General features: G+C 30.7%; 4 protein-coding genes across 7 annotated transcripts; 1 reads left to right on the top strand and 3 right to left on the bottom strand.

The window, feature by feature from the left end:
• Nucleotides 1-1180: 1180 nt before the first annotated feature.
• On the bottom strand, nucleotides 1181-10781 carry LOC107188250 (patatin-like phospholipase domain-containing protein 2). Its single transcript, XM_015576513.1, is given in 13 exon segments — nucleotides 1181-1292; nucleotides 1294-1345; nucleotides 1435-1633; nucleotides 1718-1811; nucleotides 1889-1976; nucleotides 2064-2221; nucleotides 3093-3268; nucleotides 3366-3542; nucleotides 3626-3709; nucleotides 3874-4062; nucleotides 4585-4704; nucleotides 5295-5407; nucleotides 10383-10781. Coding segments are annotated over 13 exon segments (1722 nt in total). The 5' UTR covers nucleotides 10543-10781.
• Nucleotides 10782-12265: 1484 nt separating this feature from the next.
• On the top strand, nucleotides 12266-14842 carry LOC107188264 (ankyrin repeat and LEM domain-containing protein 2). Its single transcript, XM_015576531.1, has 10 exons — nucleotides 12266-12401; nucleotides 12471-12802; nucleotides 12885-13193; nucleotides 13353-13505; nucleotides 13564-13790; nucleotides 13872-14019; nucleotides 14079-14196; nucleotides 14291-14396; nucleotides 14503-14631; nucleotides 14730-14842. The coding sequence occupies exons 1-10, from the start codon at nucleotides 12266-12268 to the stop codon at nucleotides 14776-14778; spliced, it is 1707 nt and encodes a 568-aa protein (XP_015432017.1). The 3' UTR covers nucleotides 14779-14842.
• Nucleotides 14843-15115: 273 nt separating this feature from the next.
• On the bottom strand, nucleotides 15116-18017 carry LOC107188261 (clathrin light chain). 4 transcript variants are annotated; one of them, XM_015576527.1, is made up of 8 exons: nucleotides 17925-18015; nucleotides 17519-17535; nucleotides 16998-17150; nucleotides 16701-16823; nucleotides 16532-16621; nucleotides 16327-16438; nucleotides 16108-16119; nucleotides 15116-15446 (listed from the first exon to the last, which is right to left on the bottom strand). In XM_015576527.1, the coding sequence occupies exons 3-8, from the start codon at nucleotides 17143-17145 to the stop codon at nucleotides 15266-15268; spliced, it is 666 nt and encodes a 221-aa protein (XP_015432013.1). In that variant the 5' UTR covers nucleotides 17146-17150; nucleotides 17519-17535; nucleotides 17925-18015; the 3' UTR covers nucleotides 15116-15265. The 4 variants fall into 4 exon arrangements, with proteins under 4 accessions (XP_015432013.1, XP_015432015.1, XP_015432012.1 ...); XM_015576529.1 differs by lacking the exon at nucleotides 17519-17535 and having other exon boundaries at nucleotides 16701-16787; nucleotides 17925-18017; XM_015576526.1 differs by lacking the exon at nucleotides 17519-17535.
• Nucleotides 18018-19296: 1279 nt separating this feature from the next.
• LOC107188247 (cyclin-A2) lies at nucleotides 19297-21730 on the bottom strand. The gene is made up of 6 exons (XM_015576510.1): nucleotides 21380-21730; nucleotides 20678-21151; nucleotides 20327-20550; nucleotides 20030-20234; nucleotides 19694-19941; nucleotides 19297-19607 (listed from the first exon to the last, which is right to left on the bottom strand). Exons 1-6 carry the CDS (start codon nucleotides 21539-21541, stop codon nucleotides 19526-19528), a joined length of 1395 nt encoding a protein of 464 aa, XP_015431996.1. The 5' UTR covers nucleotides 21542-21730; the 3' UTR covers nucleotides 19297-19525.
• Between the last annotated feature and the right edge of the window lie 526 nt (nucleotides 21731-22256).

Raw genomic sequence — 22256 nt, forward strand, 5'->3', positions numbered from 1 at the left:
ATACATTTACAAGAGTTATCGAAAACATATTTTACCTAGATGAAACATAAAAAATAACAATAACATATGACACATAGTGTCGCATTTGTAGAATTTCAATATGTAACATACTTTGTTTACATTTCTTCTAAATCAATATATCCATCATATAATAGGCACATTAAAGTAGCCTTTCAATATAGTGTTTGTAGTGTATTATTAATTTCTTTCGTACATTTGCTTAAAAAAATAATTTAGTAGAAAATTATATACACAAATTGTGCTTTATAATAGTTATCGCTAAAAACCTTTTATCATACAATAGTAGTCCTCTATATTTCTAATTCGTAAAGGATGACTCATTCTTTAATCATATTAAATTCATCACTAGGAAATATTAAGAGCCACCCTTAACGTCGATCATGTCAATAATAAAAAATATAAAAACTTTGTATGTTAATTGGCATTCAGTTCCAGCTGTATGCGATCACAAATTTTCTTTTTTCTTATTCTAATTTAAATAACTACGTTTATCGTTTCCTTGAGTATTTATCACAAAATGTAATTGTACGAACAGTTTGATAACGATCCATTCATATATGTATAACAGTACTTACATAGCATAGATAATTCTTAAAAAAGTTGAAAACAATAACTTGTTCTACAGAAGATATGTTGTATCCTTAAATGCACGTTGCTCCATATATTAATCCTTAAATAGTAAGTCAATGTGAAGTTAGACCAGAGACAAATTTCCATATTACATTATTTACATTGCCTTTACAATCAGTCTATTTTTTTTTTTGGAGATCTACCAACACTTGCCTTGCAAGTATTTAATAACAATTTAAACTTTCTCTAACACAACGTATTAATAATAAAATACTCTGTGTATGCATTGCTGAAGACACCTTAATGTCACATTGGTGCATGTGGCCTTATATTTATCAGCGCACAACACAGTTCATAAATTATTTTCTATTACACAATTGTGCCTATTCCCTTTGATCTCTCCAAATTACTAGTTCTCAAGAGTTTATAATAAAATATCAACGTTGAATATCAGTAATAAATCTTACTACAACGTGATATCATTGACTATGAAAATATGCAAATACTTTCTAACGTTAGAAAAGATAAGTCTATGACACATACATATGTACATTCTTCATCTGAATAATCGTGGAAAGAATTATTTATCTTATACACTCAACGATGGTTGATCCACTTCTGGCCGGCTATCTGGAGGACTGGATATTTGTATTGCTTGTAAATCTCTACACACTGCCCATTCGCTCTCCGGATCGGACTGATAAATTCTCCATACTCTGTTGATTTCCATCGGTATACAGAGACTCGGTAACAACTAAAAGAAAATAAAAAATGTTCACAATACACTTCACGATGCAGCACACATCGACTATACTAGCATGATTAATCGTTCTAATAAGTTACCATCATTAAATGTATGTTGAGATAACCACGTGGGTTCATCCCACTCATCAAACTGTAATTTTTTATTGTTTTCAACTTCTTCTATAGATAACATTGCATGCGATTCCGATTCCGTAACATCAAATATCTCTGTTACTTGTACTTTATTATTATCGTCCATATAATAATACGCCATAACAGCTTCTTGATCCGAAGTTACCTATAAATTTTTATAATGTATATCTAATAATCTGAATTTATCAGGCTGTAATATCAGAAGTAAGTGGTAATTCTTATTGCATACCTGTAGAATATTTTCAAAAGTATCGTCAACCGTTGTAAGGTCGGACATATTTATAACACACTTCGATTTATTACTGTGATCATTCCATGGTTGCCTAGAATGCAGAAAAAATAAATAAAAATATTTGATAATTTAAAAAATATATATAGCTATCAAAACCTGTAAGCTTACATTTCATTGTACTGTAAAGTCAAGTTCAGATTCTTTTGATTTTTGTACACATTGTCAGTTTCATCTAGTACTTCCATTTTGTATATATCTGAAGCATTTTAAAAGTTGAGTTATATAAGTACATAACGTTGATTTTGATTATTATGATATATTATATAAACAATACTGCACATACTCGATCCATATTCTGTGAAAGCTAAGTGACACTTAATAGTCTGTGGCACTCGTTGATAATACACATTGATTTTAGGGAATAAAATATTTAACTGATCCAAGAAAAACGTTCTTAATTCTAACAAATTTCTTCGTAATTTGGGAACATTTAAAACGAACCTGAAAGTAATACACAATCGTCTTAAGATTTTGTTTGTGGTAGAGAGGTGAACCAAAAAAAATTATACATGCAAAGAATTGTAGCCTCTTATATTAGATATAAACGATCATGTACACAATTATGAAAACAAGTATATAAATACACGAGTTTAAGTACTGTAAAAGGTTAGTATAATGTAAAAAAAATATGTTACTTTGCTGGTACGCTTCTGTATAATTCTAAAGACATATGTATATAATTGAACTTTATTAGTATTTAAACTCAAATATAAACGGATTACAACGGTTCTTCTTTAAGTGTTCTTATATGTATATGAATACTATGCAATATATGTAAACATTGCAGTTTTCTTTTTTCAATTGCGAACTTAAAATGAAGTATTTTTTATACAATAAAGCAATAAGTGCAAGGTTTGTGCTTACCAAGAGGGTGTCTTATGGTTAGAACAAGAAATCGTCTGCAGAGGTCTATGCAGAATATTTCCAACTACTTTGTATTCCAAGGTGCGACTATCTACCTCGTTACCAATCAAACTATGATCACATGCATAACGTTAAATACATTATGTTATTATAATATTATATAAATATATATGTTATTGTCAGAAGTCTGTACCCATGCTACAATTTAATTCTGCCCAAGATAAGAATACAACGATTAATTGAAAATAATACACATGCTGTTAGTATTTAATATGTACACATCAGTGAAATACTGTAATTATATTACTACCTTAACTAAATGCAACTCTAAGCAAGCAATAATACATGCATATTAGTTTATGTAAGAATTAAATGTATATAACATAGATATACCAAAAATACATTAGAAATGTCGAAAAACGAGATAAGTAAATTTAAAAATGCTTACTTTGTAAAAGTTGCATACACTACATCTGCAGGCAACGTGTACGGTAAACTAAGTAACGATAGGAGTTTTACACTTCGATGTTTGAATAACCAGTTAATAAGGCCTTTATTAGCAGAATCGATTGCATCTTGGAATATAGTCATAACGGTTTCAGGTAACTTAGACACCAATGCTTCCTGCAACACATGCTTGTGAAATTAGTTATTTCGCTCGGATTGTGATTATCTAGCGCTTAAAATTTAATGCTTACTAAACAACAAAATATCTATATACCTGTCTGTGCATTTTACATTCCATACATTCAGGATCATATTCCATGTTATCATCGAGAGTCTCAGAGACAACAAATGTGGATTGCACTGCCAGACATCTAGTACAATTAAGTAAATTATTACGATGCAAAAATCTTAATGCATCGTCAAATCCTTGTTTGCACATATTTGAGAGTATCTATAAAATACCAAATTCATATTAATGTTAAAGTTTAGGCTACTTACGCGTAATATATTTACGAATGAAATAAGAACAGTTACCTCGGGATTAGGTGGAAAAAGTATTCTTGCAAATCTATATATGTTTTGTCTCGAAAGTTCTATACTAGTATTTGCAAAATTCACCTGAAAATTACAAATATTAATTCTTTTTTACAATTTCTTCATTTTTAAGAATCAATTAAATATCAATCAATAAAAAGTAAATAAAAGTTACGAATTAATTAGCTCAAATGTCAGAATTACATTAAGGAAAAAATTAATTTTATTCGATTGAATAAATTACCTACATGAAAGAGTTGGGAAGACACATCTCTAGGACAGATATCACTTTCACCACAGAAAGGACTAACTGTAATTGTATTTTCATCGAGTGTAGGGAGATTGTCGCTAAAACCGCCATCCATGTATCTCACTCCATGAAATCGTGGTGGTAGAAGACCAGAAAAGAATGGAATAAATGCACTTGCTAATAGTGCCTGTAAGCAAATAAAACTTCATTACACAAGTGTAATAATAAGTTTCAAATTTTTTTTCACGCATAGTCATTTGTAACAGAATACATGATTTTTTTTAGATAGGAGACTCAAACCTGCAGTTTTTATCTTAACTTATTATATTGATAAAATTCAATATCTTTTACAAACATGATTAATTTTCAGGAACAGAGTTCAATCAAGTGTAGTCATTCAACTGAAATATCATAATTCGATTCAATGTCCATTATATGACATTAATTAAAAAAACAAAGAGAGAGTAAGAACAAAGTCTACGTATTAGAATTTCCCTGTTCGACTTCCAATGCCTGTATTTTCGTCATTGCGTTAATCACAAAGTTTTCGAGTAAAATAGTAATAGTATAAAATCTATTTATCATAAATAGATCTGTTTACTCTTCGCAACTATATTTAATTTTTGAAAAAAAAAAAAAAAAAACCAAAAGGAACGCGCGAAACGATGACGACAACAAACATACATGTAAATCTAGGTCATTCACTTGCCTGCAATAAGTCTTCCCTAGAAGAGAATTGTGAAACGATTACATTTTTTCCGTCGTATACTCTTGTCAAGGAGATATGGAGTTTACCGCTTACTCGAATGTGAGCGTCGTTGGGAAGGAACTGCAATAAAGATTAATAATTCGATCGTGGATCAAAAACGCCAATTATGAAAATCGACTTCATTTGATTTAATACATTCAGAACAACGTGATCCACTGACCAAGCATCTAGTCAGAAAACTTTGTACATATACTACATAGAAGAGATATATATAGTATGGTCGCAAAATGAATTACTTTATCTTCAAATACTCATATTTAGGACATAAAAAAACTGATAGAAAATCTGGTCTTAAATCTCACTTAAGACTGTACAAATTAAGTATCTGAATTCTCTATCCATTCAATGAAGGCCTAGAATCAAATCATGTATACGGAGTTTCATAACATATGAAACACATTTCAACGATTATCGAAAAATGCAAAAACAGGCATAAAACTATAGTACATTGTTTCTAATGTTTCCATCGACCACATGTATAGACAACTGACATCCGGGTGGATTATCATAAACCTGACGTCATGACTTAAAACGTGGGTCAATGTATTGACTTTTTACTTCTTGTATTATTTATTTATTCCGCTTATTTCGTCCTGAATGTATTAACGCAAAGTTTAATGACATCATGACACGCTATTACTAATACATACCTTTTGCAAGCTTTCTAATAATATTTCCTGTACATTGAAAGAGGGACTGAACGGGCCAAGAGTACTTTGTCGTGCTTCGCGTGCAACACGTAATACATTACTCGTAATCTCCCCTGCAATAATATACATTCATGTAACTGTAAGAAAAATAATCGAGTGTTGTTGAAAATAATCAATCGAGCAAAGATAATTTATTGCAGGGATTCGGATGCATTTCAAAATTTTAATCAAACGGCAATTTAAAGAAGAAAAAACATGCCGCTATTCTGAATCGAACCAGATACGGTAATCTCAATTTTCAAATCTTACGTAAAAGGAAAGCAAAAAAGGAAATAATTTTTTGCCATTATCTTATCGACTACAAATTAAAGTTTATCAGTACACACGATACCTACACGCGCTGCTACACACGGAAATTCTTTGACGGTGTAATCGTTTCTAAGCCAGTGTATTTGTAAATTTATTTCGAACAGTACGGTGTCGAAAAAAAAACAAAGATACGAATCTTATACGGATTACAACGAGAGTGATGTTGGAATTTCGCAAAGATAAACTATTTAGCGGAAGTGGCATGGACGCTGTAAGGTCATTTTATCTGTTTAAATAAATCTCGTATTTCATTTCACAGTGGACAGGACATGCATAATGAGGCAAGAATATGATATCGTGTTGTGATATTTTGTTGTGAAATTTCGACATAAAGTGTGTTTACATTTTACACAATTCTTCCGTGTAGTGTGAAGTGTGAAAGTGGGGGAGAGAGAGAAAGACAGAGAGAAGAAGAGCATACAACTTGCAATGCATTTGCTCTCTCTCTCTCTCTCTCTCTCTCTCTCTCTCTCTCTCTATCCCACAAACATAAACATGTTTACTGGCTTTAGCAATAAAAAAATAAACTGGAATATCTCGAATAGAAAGTTATTATTTTTAAATTTCAATTTTAATTGGTTCTATCAAGTTCATTATTATTATATCTGATAAAAAGAATTGGCCAATATTTAAGTACATATGTACTATCTTTATCTTTTATCACGTGAGTCAGTATTGCCTTTCTACAAAAACAAACATTCCTTTGTTTGATTTAGATACAACAGCTTCATCTATTGATGCTAATATACCAGAAGTGAATACAAAAGTTTACTTTGCGATCAAGGGACTCAAATCGTGACTTCTGAAATAGTTTACGTAAAACTGTCTACATTAAGATGTAAATAACTATTTGTTAAGGTTTCAATAATTTATCCGTTGGAAACTTTATTGTCCATTTCATTTCGATACACGTTATACATGAATCAAGGGGCTACTCACATTACAAAACGATATTTCAAATATTTAATAGAATACAAATTAAAAATAAGTCCGTAACGTCTTCTAGTTTTGTAGGTGAGGAAAATATTTTTCACTAGAATATGATTTATCTAGAATATAAGGTTAAGAAATAACGGATTTCAATATCCGTACTTTATCACTTTACTAGATTGCCACCTGCACTTCATCATCACACCACACACACATCTACATGTGAAGATATTGCTTAGACTTTAACCACCACATCGATAAGTAGCATCAGATAATATGACAGTTTAATAATCCAGATAAACGTATTGTTACACATAATTTGATTCAAACTATATACTACTTTCATAGTTCTATTAAGTAAAATAGAACGGAAACGAAATTTCGAAAGTATGAAAAGTGATTGAAAAAAGGAAAATATTTTTCAAGATATAAAAAAAATTTCTCAACAATGTACTACGTTATGCTACTGATACTTTCTTATATGTATTACCCATTCCATGTCTAAATAAGTGCAGGCACGAAGAACACATTCGAGACTCTCAGGAATGGCTGATTTTAACGGAAAAGATACAGGAAAGCGCGCCCTACTCTATTAATCTCTTTGAAACATATACATACACCTTATAAGCAGCCATAACAGCTTGGATAAACCGTCTATTTTAAGAAAGACCAAATTTAAAAAAAGACTTGATCCCTCTAGTCTTAATTGCTCTTGTATTTTAAGAAGTTTTAAAGAATCCGGATAACGCGACACAGCTTAATGTAAACTGAACGATATTTTCGGAATATGTATCAGGAAGAAGCTTAACAACATTAAATTCCATATTCCAGTCGAACCTAAAATATTCCTTACTTTTCGACCGTTCAAACTGTCCCACCGAATGGAAGAAAACCAAAAACTGCATTCCCCATTTATCAATGGGAAGAATACAAACGTTCCATAGAAAAATTCCATACCTGAGTGAATGCTTTCAACGATAATTGACCTGCCATAAACCCCTGGATACTTTAAAAGCATTTCCCAAGTGAATGGTCCGTTACTTTGAACACAGGGACCAATAGTCCGTTATCGTGATGAATTTTTCGATATATTATAAACCGTTAAATGGAATATTTAAAAAATTTCAAAGAATTTTGAATAGAATGAAGAATGAGTTACTTTAAAAACCAATGTCTAATACAAAGTCTATGCTTTGAAAATAATTATGGCGTTCTTATCACGAGATGTCGTTTGACTCATAATCGTTACAAATTTTAACAGCTAATATTTTGAATACTATTTAATAAATTTTTTATCGTCTGGTAAGTTGTAGAATTGGTAGTCTAACGTGGCTATCAAACTATATTAACTAAATAAACTGAAAAATTAAATCAAATAAACTGAAAGAGAACTGAAGAATTTAAAATCATAGGAAACGATATAATATATGTAGGTTACACCGAGAACAAGTTATTCCCAATATGGTCAGGTCTGCCGCACGAGAAACTCTTCTAACTTGGACTGTTTTAATTTATTTGCAGTGTGTTATTTTCCTTCCAGTTATAGGAAACATTCAACGTGCGTGCTCATGGCACGACATACTTCTTTAGTATACATTACGGACGATTAATCGCAAGTCATGTATACAGTCTTTTTTAAGGTTGAACGTTCATGAACGTGCAGTGCAGCTTATTGCATGATGAATCCAGCTCCGTTCTGGAATATGTTGTTCCAAACAAATATCCGTGGAATTATGAAAACGTATGCGTCATAGATTATGTAAGTGATTACGGATGCTGCTGCGTATAGATTGTTAGAAACATTATTTCGATCGCAGATATTTTTAAACGGACCGTATATCCAAATGTAGATAATGAATGACTATGTGGTGAAAACTGTTGACGCGCAATAGAACTCGACTGGTGGTCTCTCCTAGAATCATGTATCCGCTTGACATTTAACATTTAATTACTCCTTATTGAAAACGTCAAACATTTCGTATCGAACACAAAATTGAGACGCAGCTGGTCACTGAGAGAACTCAAGAGTGATCGAATTTTTCAAACATACTGAATAGATTTCTCACAAATATTTCGAAACCATTACGCCTATTACAACAAAGGCATCGATAAGATTGAATTTGATTGCTTCATGCCACGTGCTTGAATCATTGTTTAAAGTAAAGCACAAAAATAGAAATTGTTGTTTTTGTGCAATCTTTCGGATTATTATTTTCGTATAGGAAGAAACATTGTGAATAAAAATTACTTATGCAACTTTGATCGTGACGACATAAAATCGACGTTTAAACACGTGCATGCACGTTGCAATGCACGTTCCAGTGAATGACGGTTTTCAGTTCGCGCAAAACATGTTTACGTGCTTTCAATTCTGTGAAAGCATTTTTTTTAATGTCCTTTAAAAAAAGTTAATAAAGACGGATTAATAAAAAGTAAAGACAAATAAAAGTAAAGGACAAAGTAGAATAATTATTGGAGTGACCAATTCATTCGCTCCTTACTGCAGAAATATTTATAGCATATATGCGGACATTAAATATTTCTTAATACCAATAAAAATGTTTATAAATAACTATCTTTTTGTTCCATTCTTATTTTGAATAAATTAATCAATGAGAAGGTGAATTTGTTAAAACATTCAGTTTAGTCATAAAATATATTTTAACGTAATTTGCTTTATAAATACAACTTAACAGTTGCTTTTATAGAATCAATAAGAAAAAACTACATACAACAGTTAAGATAATTTATTACTGAAACGATGGACATTTCTCTTATACTCAAATCGATAAACTGTTATCTACATAAAAAATTGTATGTAGTGCGTAGTAGCTTGTGCCAGTATGACTATTGTAATTGTCCGTATTGTGTTATATATTTGGTACCAGTCTTACTCATAAAGAAAAACATTTGATAAGTGTTCTTGCTACTACTTCCAATTTGCTGATTCTAAGCTTGACCTACTTATGAGATTTATCCAATGGATGACCAACTTTACTGAACTTCTATGAATAATTTTGAAGTTTCAAGATAATAGTTTCATTATATTACAGCAATGAACCATACTCTAATGAACTTGATTCTTTTGTACATAATCTATTATACACTATTCTACATTATATGTTTTCATTAGATGTATCAGTTCATGTTATTCACCATTGTGTAATAATGTAGTTTATACATAAAATATCTTTTCATTTCTTGTTTGATAAAAATGGCATAGGTTATTAGTCAATAACAATGAACGTCATTTAACTCTGTGCTAGTGTTTCATTTTTCTTATGAATAAGTACTAAATTTATTAGGAAAACAAAGAATCACCAACTAATGCAACAATCAGTTTTACATTCTATTCTATGGTGGTCATTCTATGATTACCAATGCTCAGTCAATTATACACGAATGTGTACTTAAGTAATTTGATGCTTAAATGACAACATTATAAATTTTGATTCGATTATAAATCTCCCAGTGTTAATAAAACCTGTATGAGGATGTTAACATGACAATATGACAGTATGACATTGTGTTGGCACTGACTCGACGCTAAATCTAAATACCATCACGTAACCGATACCGAAAGGGAACAACCGAAGATATTTACGGTTTAATAGCAACAGCGAAATCATCGGTGTACCGAAGACAATTTGTTCAACATGCACGGAATGGGTATACAAAAGGCAAGATGCGAAATATCGCGACTCGTAAATCCATGCAACATTGAAAAAAACTAATTATTAAAGATACTATTATATCTCGTTAGATATATAAACAAAGGAGTTCACTCACCGAGGGGTAAATCACAAAGGAGGCAACAAGCAGCGATAGCACCAGCCGATGCACCACTAATCTTATCCAAGAGCAAGTGTGGAGCGTATTTCTTAAAGCACACCGCCACACCGACGTGGTAAATACCAAGGAAGCCACATCCAGCGAACGATAAATTCATTTCGGAATCCTCTTGTCCGCGCTGTGTGTTCGTTTACCGTTTCTTTGTTTATACAGGTCGTTGAGGAATAATTGTTACAATAGATTCACAGGAAAAACATGAAAGAAAATAATTACTCTTTCTACGGCACTATAAACGTAACACTCGTAGGGAAAAGCGCTCCCGACGATGTACTTGCCCCGACGTCCGAGTTCAAACTATCGGTAGTCCTTCGCGGGCAACAACAGCCTTCCGAAACTCTCGACACTAATCTTGAGTCTGATTGAAAAAAATACATGTTACAAACAGCCAGCGAGATAATACACGTTCGATGACGTGCGGTTTGTAAATACTTACTGCATCGTCGATTGGCTCGAGCAGATGGTGTGGTGATATTGCCCCGCCCACTTCGGTGTTCTTAAACTCATTCGTGTAAACTCTCACAGGTACATTATTAGGTACACGTGTTTCTATTCCGATAAAGAGAATAGGTCGATGAATAGTTCGCATTCCGAAATATTTCATAGGAATGTAATTTCATTTTATCTAATAGATATTGGTAAAGAATGAAAAAAGGTATGGAAGTTGACATTAATTTGAATGTAAATATTTCATATTATTGGTATTTTTTTCTAAGAACTTTGATCTCAACTTGGTTTATTAATGTGTACTGTTTTTACTAAATATCGACAATTTCTCTGTTCTTATATATAAACTTACATCTAATTGTCTCATATTTTATACACACAGCTTTCCACAATCTTCTTTTCATATTCATAGAACACATATTTTCTTTGTAATTAAACAAATCACAGAATACTTTAGTTAACGTGAATCTGTACACTTATAATTAAATACGCGCCAGTCAGCTTATGCAACTTTTAACAGCCAATAGGAAGTCAAATTTCAATTAAATGGTTGCAACCGTTGCAACCTTTACTGCAAGCTACACGAGTTGGTTTATATGTTTAAAACTCACAGCAAATGATACCTTTATACTTATTCAATTTTTGTTTAGTATTTTTAACAAATTTGTGTTTCTATAATTAGCTGCGTTTAACAAATATTATATGCATAGAATTTATTATTAATATTTTATAAACTTCAGAGAGTAAAGAACGTATAAGCATCTTGTGAAAACAGTTCAGACTATTGGTCGATGATTCAAAACATATTTAGGATTGGTCATTTTTGTAAATGACGGTTACGGTGCGGTAGTCTGTTTGAAATAATTTATAATAATTCAAATAAAGTTATTTTATTATGGATTATTGATTCAACAAACGTCGTCTTTGTAGCATGCATACTTCATGAATTTCTAATTTGAAGAACTAAATGTAACCTTGATTACAGTCTTTACTGATCTTTACTTGATAGTATATAGTATATACACTATATATTATACTTTTCATTGTTTTGAAAACATATTTTATAAAACATTTAACGATTGTTATTTTATCTAATTTTATAAACGGTAGTTTATTAAAACGTTTTTAAAACCAGTTATGATCGGTACGTAATGAAATTGTTTCTTAAATAGATTTTTGGATAAATCATGTACTTAATATGTAAGTAGAAAATGTGAATAATACGCGTGAGGTTCTGTAAAACATTTAAAATATTGTGTAAACTTAAAATACTATGTTCAAGGCGCGCAATCTTACAACACGTATATCTACCTGACACATAACCAATAAATGTTTCTGCGTATTGAAACATAATTTAAAAAGAAAGCGAAGTCACAATGAGTGTAAACGATCAAATGTCACAAGCATCGCATGTGATTTGTGGCAATTCCAATGTCTCGAACGAAACAGTTTTTCATGCTGTGTATGTACCTGAAGAAAATATTGACAATTCAACAGAGAACAATATAAGGGGTAAACATTTAATATATTTCAGTGTTCTTATGTAAATAAATTTTAATACTGTATGTCTCTATGTTATAGAAAACAGTCGAATTTACACAGATAAAACAGAAGCATTGAAAGTAATTAGGGAGTACAAAACAGGCCGTTTGAAGTCATTTAAGAAACGTTCCGAAGCTGAAGAATATGCTAAGACCGGTTTTGAGAAAACACATTGCAATAATAATAGTTCAGTACCTGCAGCAGTACCTGTGGTAGAAGAGAAATCAAATAATTACAAAGCTCCTCGATCTCAGGAATTGGTCTGTTTTAGAAAATTAATTAAAGATGGGGATTTATATTCTGTAAAGTGTACTGTATGGGCAAATCCACGATATTTAATTGGTAGTGGAGATACACCTGCAATTTTACAAGTAATATATTATAATTAGTATCACTTTTAAATGTTTAATATTTATAAATATGCTGTAAGAAGCTTTCTTTTGTTTATTATAGGAAGGTTGTCGTTATAATGCATTACATATTGCAGTCAGAGCAGATAGATCAGATATGTGTGAGTTAATATTAAACACTGTTGGAAACACAGAATTTATAAAGTTACTTTATGGTGATGAGTGCAAGAGTTATGTGGATCGAGCACAGATTATGTTAGACTTGTATTTAAACACACCAGACAAAGGACTGAATGAAACACCATTACACTTTGCAGTTAAATTTGGTTTAAAAAATGTAGTGAGAGTTCTTGTTTCATATCCATGTTGCATAAAAACATTACCAAACAAGTATAAACAACCACCAATAGATGTACGTCATAAATTATTCAAAGACTTTGTTCAGAAAATACATATAAAAATTAGTATCTTCTGTTTGCAATTTGCTTTGTATTCTTTTTCTATTTTTGTAGTAATGTTCATTCACTTTGTACAGAAGTTTTATGCAACTATATATTTGTTAATATCACAGATAATATGTAGCAGAACATGTCAAGAAGATGAAGAGTTAAAGAAAGAGATACGCTTGTTACTGGAAGATCAGTATTATGTACCTGTATTAAGATCAGATGATAGCACATTACAACCTGTTATTGGAGAACCTTTTTCTCCAACTAGTCCACTGGTATGTGAATGTATTGAATCCGTATTTTATGAAATTTTGTAAACAATATATTTTACAGAGTATAAAGACCGATCCGATAAGCCCGCGTTTAGAAGTACGTGCATTTGCCGGACCAATGACAAAATCATTAGCGGTGGAATTTAGAAAAAAATGGAAAACGCCTCCACGTCTCCGTATGACTCCAATTAGAAAAGTTACAGAAAGTGAATGTAATTTAGATAGCTCCGTTAACAATTTATCATTAAGACTACAAGATACAGAGAAGGGACTTGAACGAGTAGGAAGGTATATATTTTCTTAACACTAAAAATTTAAAGTATTGTTCTTGACTCGAATAAAAATTGAACTTCAGTATTTTATTTTCAGAAATTTAGCAGAAGAATATCAGGTGTCATGGAAAGAATATTGGCCATTTTTGAACGATTTTGCAGATTTTCGCACCACAGAAGGTTTAATGAAACTTGAAAAATATTTGGAATATAAATTTCATGAACAATTACTACAATATAATCAGGTATTATCAACTTGATTAAATTTTTAATCTGTATCTTCATACTTTTCGCTTCTTCGCAGAATTATAACGGAGAAAATTCAGAGAAGCAGATTGAACCTGCTGATGAAATAGATTACTTATGTAACAAGTTGCAATCGTGTTCGTTATTTAATACAGATAATCAAGATAATGATGTGGGTAGGTATTGAAAATATTAATGCAAATTTTCTGGTGTGTTACAGCGTTTAGATAGGAGTATCTACAAATAATACAATCCTATCTTTTTTTCCAGACGAATTAGAATTCTATACACCGCCATCATCGCCAAAATTACTAGTTGACAGTTCTGACGATGAAATGCAAATTGCAGACGAAGGTCCTGTAACATTTCTCGAAGGGTAAAGTATACAAAAACATTATTTTGTAATAAAATGAATGGGTTCATTAGAATACATTATACCAGTAATACATTTATATTTTTTATTTTTATTTAATGTTTCATAGATCTGCACTAACTAAATTGGATTATGCTGTGTATTATGCACTACCACCATCAATTAAATCTGTTACATATCCAAATATTTATCGTTGGCAACATGACATGCAGCTTGTTATGAATCGTGATTTACAGCGGTAATAATTTTGAATGCACTATAAGTAGTTCCACCTTTTTTTTACAACAATATAACAAATATTATGTTAATAACAATTTTATGTATTATTATTTTCAGAACTAACAATGCAAGGCTACCCAGAAGAAAATTGATTTTGACTCCCTAGATATGTTAAATATCCAGGTATTGAACAATGTAAAAAAATAAAACTGTATAAATTTTTTTATATTACGCACAATAATTCATATAAGTAGTATTAGTATACATGGAAAACTTATTTAAGCATACTAAAAATGATATATTTTCAGAAAATTTTATATATGTGATTAAAATAATCTATGAAACCTTCATACATTGCTTTATCAATTACCACTTACATTTGAATATATGCATGTAAGGCGGCTGAATCTATTACATTTACTTATTGTTTTATTTTCAACAGATTAATAATTATATTACATATTTTTTTAATTTAGTATATATGCAGATACTTGTTATTAATAAACATTATTCACAGTAATATTAAATTTTTGTGTAACTGATCATTTACGATATTTCTTTCCAATGATATCGTAACCTGCGTACACTGTTCTTTCGGTTTAATACGTTTGATATTTTGTATATCTATCATTCATCTCCGGTTATTAATCTGATCAAAGAGTGACCGGGGCTGGTGGAGTTTGTTTCAGTTGTAAAATGATTGAACGCATCCGGGAAACATCTTTTGAAGTACGCGAAGATTTAGGATTAAAATCGCACAGCTTCGCGATGCGTTCCCATTCTGTTCCTGGCTCAACTTCATCAGCTTCTGCAACGAACTGTTTCTCCGCGTTCCTAATAATAAAAGTATTGTATTAAATACGTTGCAGACACGTACAAAACTTAGACTATTTGATATTTGTAAATTGTATGCATTAATGTACTTGCAGTATATGCAGTTAACACATCTACTTTTTGTTTTCTTACATATAACGTGTGCAAAGTGTACAAAATATAGATATTTTTGAAGTAAGGATTTCTATTCATATAATAAAATTAATACAAATACTTCTTCTTTATATAGATTAAGTATGAATTTATAACAAAAATAAAAATAAATACATGAAAGTGAATAATTAATAGTAATAAAGTAGCATTTAATTCATGTAAGAAACACAGTGATCGATAATTAATCTTTTACATATAATAACATATATGACTTCAATAATAAGCAGTTTATATTTATGTCCTTAAAATATTTTGAAAAATTAAAAACATATGCCTAACCCAGTCCTGACACATGATATGATTATAGACATTGAAATTTCAAGTATAATTGCATCAAGCGTAAAATACATCTATAAGTCACAATTACAAAGCAGCGGTCGACACGTATGAAATTGTCTAATGTTTCCGATAATCAACAGCATATGGCGTCGTGAATTGTATAAGCAAGCTATATAGTACACAGCGTTGCAATGCAATTATACATGCAAAAAAATGTAGTATAACTTACTTGGCTGATTCCCTAAGAAGCAGAATGAAAATAATATAGTTGCATGTAATATATGTCTTAAAATAATTCAATAAAGTATTGTAATCTTCGCGGAATAAAAACTTTTAATTGCACCTACAGATGCGCGATTAAAAGTTATTTGTATATTAGTAAAAAAAAAATATGCCGCGAATATTGCACAAAATGAAATTTAAGTTAAATGACAACAGTAAATATTACCTGTTTGTAGTTTTTGTTTTACTAATAGCTTCTGCATGATGTTTATACCATTCTTCTAATTCTTTCCTTGCAGCTTCCCTCCATTCTTCTTTCTTTTTTTCTTCTTCTGCATCTGAACACATATGAATGGAGTTTGGTATGATAGTTAAAAGGTGCTTCTCAATTGTGTTATCACTGGTGGTGATATTACAGAAGTAAATAATACCTTTTTCCTCTAGTCTGGTTTTCTGTTCTTCTCTCCATTTCCGTATCTTTTCAGGTTCCTCTTTTACAGGTGGAGATTTAGGTGCAGTTTCTAAATAAATATTCTTTTATGATCTATGATCTTTGTTCCATAAAATGATTTCTTAAAAGTAAAGTATAACACAGTTTACCTGTTGCTGATGGGGGTTGTATTTCATTAGTTTGTCCAACTGCATCTATTATCTCAAAACTACCTTCTGCATCGCCACCAGGGCCAACTTTTAAATTTCCAAAATTTTCGGGTAAGTTATCTACTACAGAGTAAATAATAAACACATAATCATTATTCCATGCACTATAATGGATTGCATCTATTATATAAAAATTAAATAGAACTATAATACTACAATGATTATCTATAATTTGTGTAAAAAATATAATAATGGATATAAATTTTAATAAAGGCTGTAGTAATTCATATACATTACCATTTGCATTTGTTCCTGTGGTAGTAGACATAGAAACAGGTGGAATTTCATCTTCAAGTCCAGCCAATTGATCCTGTTCTCTTGCAACAAATTCTGCCACAGGATCCACTTCTGGTTCAATGACAAAGTTGTCACCAAATGCATCCATATTGTCTAATAAAAATATACAATGGATTAATATTTCAAACATAGAGAATAGGTTTCAATATTATATTTTTGTCTAAAGAAATACATTAATATATTGACTGCCATGATGATTACCAGATGATACCAATGCCATTAAATTACACAATGAAACTTATAATTTCTAAACAGTAACATATACTGACATTTTTGTATAATTTGTAATAAAATGGTCTAAATAATGAATATACTTTAGTTTTTGTTCTTAGAATTTATAATCAGAATAACAAAAACTTAAACAAATGTATTTCATCAAACTACTGTCACAAAAGTAAAAGTTTGGACAGCCAACACATCAAATATCTTCATATGTATATACTGACATTTCCCAAACATACCTATATGTCCAGAATTCCTGAAAGAATTATTATATACAATTCTATAAATATTTTCTCAGTAATTAACTGTAAAAGTAAACAAGTGTATTGTAGCAGTATTATTTTCTGCAAAATCAAATTATGACAGTACACGTTTAAATAGTGTTTTTACATTTTATACTAATATAGTAACAATACCTCAAGTACTGTTACTTTGTAAAATTCTTAATAGGTTAAACTATGATGAAATAAGTATCTCTAATTCAACACTTAACAGTGTTACTGAAGGTAACCTAAAAGCATGCATATATCCTTAAGAAGGTTTATACGTATAGGATATCGATAATATTTGAGAAAAAGAGGCCGAAATAAGAAATTTTTATTTACTTGAAATTGATTTTCTAGAATGTCAAGTGAAACATTGTACCTTTCTAATATTCTGGAATGTGTGATTAATATCTTGGGAAACACCCCCAACTGTCCTTTCCTTAGAATCAAACTAAATATCAACTGCAAATTGTCAACGTCAATACTAGTTTGATCTCACAACGCACACATGCGCACAATTAAATGTGGTAGTAAGCGATTGTCAGTACTACCAACTTTTTAAAATCGTTGTGAAGAGTCACTTATATTTTTCCGATTTGAATATTTTTTATGCGATAGAAAATTGGGTCATGATACATCCAAGTATATATTACTAACGATGACGATTACATGAATATTGTCAACATGTTTAGAAAAACTTGTTGGGAAAATGTAACTTCTTCTAAAAGACTTCATCTATTTTATTCAATATACTTCCTAATTAGAACAATGTTTTTATTATATAATAGAAGAAACTATGAGTTACTACTGAGTCACTATTTTAAGAAACTTAATTCTCACCAATATATTTATTTTTTAATAAAGTAAAATCACGCACTTTATAACACTATACAAAAATCTAGTTATTTGAGTCAATTATTCATTTATTATTTATTTGCCTCTTCAATTCTTGATACTATTGACTCAATTCATTAGATATCTTCTTCCGAATTTTTACGTTATATATTTAGCCGAAATATTATACAATTGATTATATTTTGTACCTTATACATATATTATTCTCAGTAGAAACTTAAAGTATATTTTTCTCATAACATAAACATTATATTTTATAGATCTGTCTATACTATCAAATATTAAGTACATTTCTATATATTAATATGTGACTATATATAGAGATCATGCATAAAATATTATGTTCTTCTCTATAAAGAATGTTTCAGTAATAATTAACAGAAATCAAAACCCATATATGCATATTTGTATATAAATCATAATATACGGTAATAAGCTTTGAACATAATTTATATAAGTTGTTTTAATCTGCATGGTCTATGTAATATTTGTAGACCACGTTACATTCAATTAGATGAGACTCTATTATCTCAATTTATAAAGACTGTAAAATTTTTATATGATACTTTGAGTATTGTAAATAAATAGCTATACAAATGATGCAATCATTTTGACATGTAGAAGTGTTTCCATCATAATAAGGTGTATTTTTAGTACAATGTTAATAATAAATACAGTTATTATTCTTACATTTCCTATTATTATGACAGATCACTGGCAACAAAATTTAGATATCATGTACGTAGAGCAAATGTTCTGTTAACAATCGTCTAAAAAATACGTATAAAAATACAATTCCTAAATAACAATTTAGAGCTTCACTCGTTAATATAATGATAGAGCTCTAAAAACAGTTATTAAAAGTTTATCTACAACCTATAATAAGTGTAGGTGGTAGTGAAATGTGTGGTGTAAAGTCAATAAGTTTGCCCTGGCAAAGCATAGTGACTGAACATGCTAATAGATAATAAACTCGTACATTTCATTTGTGAAACAATAGGTCAGTCTTGCCCCTAATCCCCTCCTTGTATTTTAAAACACGGGATTTATTGTGGGAGGTTCGTTATCTCCAAATATGTATAAATTTAAAGATTCTTCTATTTTGTTCTTATTGCCTGGTAAATACTAGGCATTATCTTCTTCATCTTCAGAGGTCAATGTTACGTGATCAATACGTCGTGGTAATAACAATGCTACATGCCCATATCTAGATAGAAATTCACATAGTTGAATCTCAGTTGAAATCTTATGACCTAAACGTACTAATCCTAAATGTTATATGCACAAACTTACTTGCTGCTTTTATATTTATCTTGGATTGCTTGCTGCTGAATGTTCAATGCATTGCAAAATGTTTTGTTCAAGCAGATAACACATTCTTTAAGATCCTTTAGATTGTATCCTGTTGCTAGTTCTAATTCATGCGGCCACATTTCCTCGAGTAGTGTATGCCGTGCAAGTGCTAATGCAGATGCAGCCAAATGACTAGGCACGAACTGCAGATAGGGGTCTCCTTCAAGCATTGACAATTCACACAGATACTGTAAAATTGTAGATGTAAATTAAAAAATATGATTATACATTGAATACTATAACAATTTACTGATACTAGAAGAGTCGTTCTCTCACCATTGCTAAAAATTTTATTTTTTCTGAAAGATTGTTACTAATACAGTAATCCATGAGGAATGTAAGTGGTGTGGGGGCAATCAAATCAAAAGATAGAACCCTCAAGATTAAATGTTCCATTCGTAGTACCTGCTTCTTTGTATAGGTGTCATCTGTGATATATACAAATTCTCCTACATCCGGTGGGTAAATTTCTTCATACTTCCTATAAAATTAATACAACAAATATAATAGATTATTTATTAGATTAGAGAAGTTTAAGATTATAAAACTGTCTGTAATTATTTATAAACTTACGCAGCAATGAACATGGCAGCTGTACCAACAAGTTGTAGTTTTGCTCTTACAACACTCATGTATGATAAGAAGCGGTCTATATAGGAAACAGCTAAGTAAAGTGTCTCAGTTTGTAATCGATATTCTTCGGCTACTTCAACAAGCCAGTCCACAAGTATCGATCTCATGGAGTATGTTATGTCGGGTTGCTTTTTCATGTATCCTGGTTTTGGTCTATGTTGTGTCTAGAATTTAAAAAATGATTCTATTACTAAAGCAGTATGTTAAAATCAATTAAATATTCATAGAAACATAGTATTTAGTATTTTATGGGCAAGTGAAATCCATTATAAACAACTGACAAGTATATACCTCTGCAACACGTAAATAATTATATATATCAGCTCTATATTCATCCACATCAAAAAAGTTCATTCTTATCTCCTTCATGGACTCCCTTCTTCTCTGAAGTTCTTTTTTAGAGGAGGACGAGTAAGGTACAGATTTTTCCAAGGACATTGGACTGTCACATGGAAAAATTGTTTCAGTTTGTTTCTTCTGATGTACATCTTGAACATTACCATTGCAAAACGTCGTCAGAGATGACACACTTATGGGATTCACTTCTAACCTTGGCTTTTTTTTATCAGACTTAACATCTTGTTTATCTTTCACCTCTTTCTTGTCCTTTGTGTCTCTTAGTGCAACAGAAGTTTCCTCCTCTAGTTTATCTTCATAAATTTTAAATAGAACTTCTTCTTTTTTCTCTTCATAAATTTTAAAAGGTTCAAATTGCATGGGTATAACTGCCTTAGTCTTCGGATACTTTTCATCTTTGTAAATTTCCTGCAAAAAAAGACAAGCAAAATAAATAACAGTATCAGATAAACATGACACGAATAATTCTACTTCCTCTTCTCTAATAAATTAGGAGAACGTTGAATTATTTCTGAAAATGTTTGTCGTATGCTTTATTAGAAAATATGCAAATTTATTAAAGAATAAAGGCGAACAATGCCGATTATTTAAGCGCAAAAAACGCGGGAGGAAAGTTGAAAAAAATGGTGCACGTACCGCTTTTGAATTACGATTACAATTATTGTGAATAACGCCCAGAACTGCACGTTTTGTTTGTTGCAGCGTTTGAGTTTGAAGGGGCACTGTAATATTTTCTTTGCTGCGGCGAATTTCTGCGATACGATTTTCTTGGTCCTCGTGTACTCGAATCGTGGCCATTATTTGTGTTTGAATTTTCTGCCAATGTTATATAAATATATATATATACGTGTATTGAATGTTTCTTCTTGCCGAGTTACTATTTCGTTTTTTTAGACACTTAACATGCCCTTTTCTAGTCACGGCGAAATCTATTTATCGTCCATACATGGCAGACAAAATTTCGAAGCTCCAAGCAACCCAACAAACTTCAGTTGCCGTTTGATTTCAAACAAACGTAACTTCAACAGCTGGCGATACGTTAGAAGCGTTACTCGAATAAACCAATGAGCGGAGCACGCTTTTCATAAACTGCGAGAACACCAATCAGATCAGTGACGTATGATTTGCGTTCTCAAATACACCCGTGATATGAGTGGCTGTTCACAGAACACGATATTATTTCATAATTAAAATACTGTTGCTTTAAAATAACGAAAACTTTAATGGTATATTATTTATTATTTTCATCTTCTGTTTACTAAGATTTACAATATTGTTGTTAATATATACTGACGACATCGTGTGTAAAGTTATAAAACGATTTCTCAAAAACTACTAGATATAGTGACAAAATTTTGATATTTAATGATTTAACAAGATCTTTTGAAATAAAAAATGTATATTTTAAACAGGTATTGTTTTCGAAATAACGTAATATGCGATATATAAAAGTTTTTCAATTCTCATCCTATAGGTATGAGAAGAATCTTTCCTTGTGGAATCCTTGAACAAT

This window comes from Dufourea novaeangliae, unplaced genomic scaffold, assembly GCF_001272555.1.
Source record: "Dufourea novaeangliae isolate 0120121106 unplaced genomic scaffold, ASM127255v1 scaffold118, whole genome shotgun sequence".
Taxonomy (NCBI): Eukaryota; Metazoa; Arthropoda; class Insecta; order Hymenoptera; family Halictidae; genus Dufourea; species Dufourea novaeangliae.

Bases quoted from the DNA above. Each gene is read 5' to 3' on its own strand.
- LOC107188264 (XM_015576531.1), top strand. From the start codon at position 12,266: ATGAGTGTAAACGATCAAATGTCACAAGCATCGCATGTGATTTGTGGC. The intron at 14,397-14,502 runs GTAAAGTATACA...AATGTTTCATAG, and splicing joins CCTGTAACATTTCTCGAAGG to ATCTGCACTAACTAAATTGG. The intron at 14,632-14,729 runs GTAATAATTTTG...TATTATTTTCAG, and splicing joins ATGAATCGTGATTTACAGCG to AACTAACAATGCAAGGCTAC.
- LOC107188247 (XM_015576510.1), bottom strand. From the start codon at position 21,541: ATGGCCACGATTCGAGTACACGAGGACCAAGAAAATCGTATCGCAGAA. The intron at 20,235-20,326 runs GTAAGTTTATAA...TTAATTTTATAG, and splicing joins GCTGCCATGTTCATTGCTGC to GAAGTATGAAGAAATTTACC. The intron at 19,608-19,693 runs GTAAGTTTGTGC...ATTTCTATCTAG, and splicing joins GATAAATATAAAAGCAGCAA to ATATGGGCATGTAGCATTGT.
- LOC107188261 (XM_015576526.1), bottom strand. From the start codon at position 17,145: ATGGATGCATTTGGTGACAACTTTGTCATTGAACCAGAAGTGGATCCT. The intron at 16,824-16,997 runs GTAATGTATATG...TTTACTCTGTAG, and splicing joins CACAGGAACAAATGCAAATG to TAGATAACTTACCCGAAAAT. The intron at 16,622-16,700 runs GTAAACTGTGTT...ATATTTATTTAG, and splicing joins ACAACCCCCATCAGCAACAG to AAACTGCACCTAAATCTCCA.